Below are 5104 nucleotides of genomic sequence, written 5' to 3'. Positions count from 1 at the left end.
ATCGACCCGGAGTTAGCAACATCCCCCAAAAACCCGAAGAGGAGAGTCCTGGCCCCTAGCCCTGCCAGTGTAGCAGAAATGATGAGGATGATGATGCAGCAGCAGCCGTTCTTCTCTGCGTGAGTAGCTTAATGTTGTTCGTGTGTAATTTACGTTGAGTAGGCTAACCACGTTATTACATTAATGCATGTAAGGTGAACTAGCAAACACCATCATAGCTACATGCGGCTGTCTTCTTGTTTGATGGCAGATACTCCCTTCACCCTGGACAAAAAGGCTAAAATGACCAAAGAAAAAGTGGAAAACAGTTAAACATGAGAGGTTTTTGGACAAAGTTTGTGTTTTTTCCATTGTTTAAGCACTGCTTCCAGCCAAGAATGATACCATATATGCCCCATAGCTGCAGAAAAGGCTAACATTGTTATCTTTTTACAAAAAAACAGCTGAACATGAGAGGTTTTTGGACCAATTTTGTGTTCTCCGTTCTTTAAGCACCGGTTTGAGCACCGTTTAAGCACCGGCACCATTTCAAAAGTACCGGTTTGGCACCGGTATCGGATAAAACCTAAACGATACCCATCCCTAATAAAGACACATCATTTCATCATTTTAGCATCATCATTGTCATAACTGTTGCATTATTGTTTGAGTAGAATTTAATCTTTGCATTTTATTCCATGTGTGACTCCTTCCTAACTATAAAGCTATGACCAACAACTGCTTTGCTTAATTTCAATTTGGATGAAAATAAGAAATCATCATAACTAAGCAGAGCTCAGTGTCACAGTAACCAGCAGACTAAAGTTGGACCAGTTTTATATACAACCCATTTTTCACAGTTTCTGCTCTTTCTAAGAACAAAACTGCACTGTTAGTAAAATCATCTTAAAAAACAGTAATATTCCAGCAGCTGGGGCGCCAAAATAATACCGTAAAATAACAGAAAATAACTTACTCATGAAAATACAGTTATTTCCAGTAATGAAAATACAATTTGTTGCCCTAATTTTACATGTGATTCTGCCTTTTTCAAGTGCTTTTAAACATTAAATTAGGAACATTTTAACGTGATCAAACAATGAAATTACCTGTAAACAAGGTCAATGAATGTGGCAATATGAATAATAATACGTAAATGTACAGAAATATACAGCTAACAGTTGGTTTAAATAATAATGGATTGCATTCATATCGCGCTCTTTGAGACCCTCAGAGCACTTTACAATTCCACTTTATTCCCCTCTGACCATCACCAGTAGGTGAAGTGTCTTGCCCAAGGACACAACAACCGAGAGTGTCCGAGCCGGGGCTCGAACCGGCAACCTTCTGATTACAAGACGAACTCCCAACTCTTGAGCCACGATCGCCCTAAATAACAATAATAATTATTTGATGGAAAAAAAGTTTATACGGATCATTTTATATATTTTTCCATAGCATCACATTTGAATTTAACAGTTCAATCTTTCAAATAACAGACAGATATTTGTGAAATCATGATGCATTTGTGAATTATTTTAACAATCTAAATATGCTCATGTACAGACAGATACATTTAAAAAACAAGAAAATTATGTTTTATTACATTTACAGTGATTTTACGTTAATTTAAACTGTGAAATGTGAAATCAGTCTATTGATGTAAATTTAATGATGTTCTAGAAGAACAGAACAAAACTGTAAAATACTTTTATATTAGGATTTGTTTTTACAGTGTGGTCAAGGGGTTGAAATAGAATTGTTGACAAATATTTAGTAGTATTTAGACCTAATTATAGATCAGACGTTAACACAGAGGCCTAAATAAAATGTATTCTCTCCTTCTAAGTAACAGAACTGGCATTTAGCCTTACTGGACTGGATGCGTTGCCACAGCTGGTTATTGTGGATGACTTAATGTACATTTTAAAAGAACACTTTGTCGGTTTGAAAGGTGCATGAAATTCATTTGAAACAGTTGTGTGCCTAATGTGTTATGTCATATAGTCTGACTGCTGTGTTCACTTGTATTTGTGTTTTTTCCTTATGTTTAAAAATGTCACCTGGTGCCATCTTTGTCAGGTTATCCTTTAAATCAGTGACACTTTAATCTATATATATATAAGTAAGTGTATTGTGGTAATATTTCTGAGCAGATTAGAAACAGAAATGATTGTCCATCTATGGCAGCAGCACCTGCACCGGTGACTCACACAGTGGCAGTGTGTGTACAGAAACAAACAGCAGGTCAGTTTCATATTCCCGTGGATGATATCAGCTTTTCTCTGTTTATCTCATGTTTCATCGCAGCCCCATTACCCACACAGAGCAACGATGTCTCCAAATCATTACCTGCGCACCGACCCACGTCTCTTCACGATCTCGCCAGTGGACATGGTGGCATTAAACCCCATGTAGATATTAAATCTCGATGTTTATTATAACCTTAAGTATCATAGCCTGATCCAGTCAATCTGAAATGAACCGGGACTTTTCTGGGATTTAAATTCCTGGTGCTTCAGTTTATTAAGAGAAAGCAAATACTCTGAAAGTCTGCTCGTCCGTTCAGAGCGCCAGTAGACCTGTTGTGCAGCAGGTCGGCAGCCCTGAGCCTGAATAGTCGCTGCGCCTGTGCTTGACGCGCAGACTTGTGTGATTTCGGCGCACAGAGACGCTGCTGTACGGCCCTTCCATCCATCCAGCCAGCGGAGATTTGGCAAAGCAATAGATCAGATTACATAATTTAACATAATTAGATGCAAATTCGATCACCGAGCCCCCGCTGAGATGGAGAGGAGCTCTTTTCTTGCGCAAGAAATTACTACCTGCTGGTCTCCAGACAGGACACGCGTCCTAAACGCTCCCCAAAGACAGTTCCGTTTTAGATATGGATTCCACATGAAAGTAACTCCTTGTTCTCCTGACAGCGAGAACCACTGGGGAGGGTTTGAGCACAATGCCACAGCCCACGCTGCGTGCCAGACCCAAGTGCTGCCCCGTACACCAGTTCCTATCGCCAAGCCGCGTTTGTGAAGACAAAAAGCCCCCCCACCGCTACTGCCACCATGCCACTTGTCAGCTGAAGGGAAGCGAGTGGCCAGCCCCAGGTTACTCACACATACACACAAACCAAGAAACACTTCAACCAAAAAAAGAGCAGCTCAGCAAACGCCGGAACGCGCAACAAGGCGACCGGTCTCACGTGGAAGGTTGATTTAAACCACCGTACTCACTCTGGTTGATTTACGCCTTTACATCGCGCAAGTATCAATTATTTATCGGGCGCATTACTGTACAGCCAGAACAAATCGATGTGTCGGCGCGCCAGGAGGTTACCAGGCAGGATGCAATTCATCAACACACACTCACACACCCGAGAGAAAGAGCAGCGAGATCCTACCTGGTTGAAACATACTTTGGAAATAAAAGATGACCAGAATAAAGGATCCCAAACAAGTGGCAAATATCATCCGGCATATCCTGCTCATCCTCATCAGTTCGCTCAGAGTCTGTTTCATGGCGGGACGGAGAGGCTGGAGGATGCCGCGCGCTTTGTGCGGGAATGAAGGGTCGGTCTGTCGGAGGCTCCGGGGCTCTGGCGGTACTGATGAGGATTGTCCGCCGGTCAATGAGCTGAACACATCCAACATGGAGCGTACCACTTGTGGGCTAAAAGAGGGGTGGTTCGTGCTCGGAGCGAATGAGCGCGTCCACGTGTGCGCTTGAATTTCTGAGCATAATTCCTGCTGCTGTTTGTTGGTGTGGTGCCGTGTCTGTCGTGGCTGTGTGACCAACACAAGGAAACTTTTAAAATGAGAACAAAGTATAAAAATATCACCGGTCTCAACAGAAATCGATAAAGATTAAACGTTTGCAACATTGTGGAGCATTGGGCCTGTACAGGAGTGCTGACTACTCAGCATGCATTTAAAGCTGATACTCTTCAGACTCCGATTTTACATGGATTTTACATTAGTAAAACAAGATGAGCTGAATCCGGAGCGGAACCTGGGACACTCCCGTGTTGTTACCTAACATCACACGGAGCCAGAAGCGTTTAACTCCTCTTACATTCACGTGTAGGCAACATTTTCACCATTAGGCTGATTTGAACTATCAGTCACTATGTAACTCCCCGATGGTGTGCTTTGGGTGTCAGCTCTTCTCCTGTAACTGTCTGTATCAGTTAAATAGATGTATCGTGGGGTTAAAAAGTAAAGTGCTTCCTTCCGAAATGCATAACATAAAATTAAGTCAACAGCATCCAGTCATTTTAACTTCCTTTGAACATCCACAACGTCAGCTTACATTTTAGTCGACTATACTGCAGTGGTGCACCGTAACCAAGTACACTGTGTTACAGTTCAGTATACTTTTCACTTTATGCTGCTTTTCACTGTGACGTCTGTTTAGTGCAGAGGTGAGTGCTCTAACTCTGAAAACTATAGTTTTGTTACTTTACAGCACATTAGGATTTTAAAACTTTAATAATATAAGGAATTAAATGAAACACAGAAAGCGAAGCCTCGAAAAAGTGAATCTATCACCTATCATAGCACAAGGCTCTGACCCATCCAGGTCCACCAGAATAACAAGAATATTAGTTATTCTTCAGTCATGTCTAATTTTTAAATAGTTTATTCGTTGTCTTGCAGAAATCCATCAACATTGGTCCTCCTTGGTTTGCAGTGAATATTTTTTACTTTTATTGCTACTCAAGTACATTTTGATTTGCATACATTTAGTTAAAACAGGCTGCAAATTATATTAGAGTCCACTATTTTTACATTGTATTGCTACCTTTACTTAGCAGAAGATGTGAGTATTTCCTCCACTATTGCTGTTGGAGGGCTAAACTATAATGACTCAGAGGGAGAAGGACCAAATGAGTTAATGTCCAAAATAGAAATTCTTTGGTTAAAACACGAAAACAGTGTGCCAAAGAAGCACAAGAGGAGCACACAGGAGCCTTTAAACAGTCCAAAAAGTGCCAAACACGATGAGGAAAACACTGACGAGAACAAGAGCAGTGTGTGGAGTACATATGCCTGCAGGTCACTAACGGATCAAATGTATAGAAGAATAACTGTGAAACTGGGCAAACCAGTTATCAAGGTCTAAAAAG

The 5104-nt window shown here is 41.1% G+C and overlaps 1 protein-coding gene across 2 annotated transcripts in view; it reads right to left on the bottom strand.

The window, feature by feature from the left end:
* Positions 1-3842, bottom strand: part of chst11 (carbohydrate (chondroitin 4) sulfotransferase 11) — a 102180-nt gene extending 98338 nt beyond the window's left edge. Inside the window, exon 1 of one of the 2 annotated variants that reach the window (XM_085138996.1) lies at positions 3395-3842. In XM_085138996.1, coding sequence (XP_084995122.1) covers positions 3395-3629 — 235 coding nt within the window. In that variant the 5' untranslated portion in view covers positions 3630-3842. Of the gene's footprint in view, positions 1-3379 lie in introns of both variants that reach the window. The other variant, XM_085138997.1, reaches the window with a different exon arrangement.
* Between the last annotated feature and the right edge of the window lie 1262 nt (positions 3843-5104).

This window comes from Neolamprologus multifasciatus, chromosome 17 (assembly GCF_963576455.1).
Source record: "Neolamprologus multifasciatus chromosome 17, fNeoMul1.2, whole genome shotgun sequence".
Taxonomy (NCBI): Eukaryota; Metazoa; Chordata; class Actinopteri; order Cichliformes; family Cichlidae; genus Neolamprologus; species Neolamprologus multifasciatus.
The sequence above is the reverse complement of the archived record's forward strand: the minus strand, read 5'-3'. Positions and strand labels throughout refer to the sequence as shown.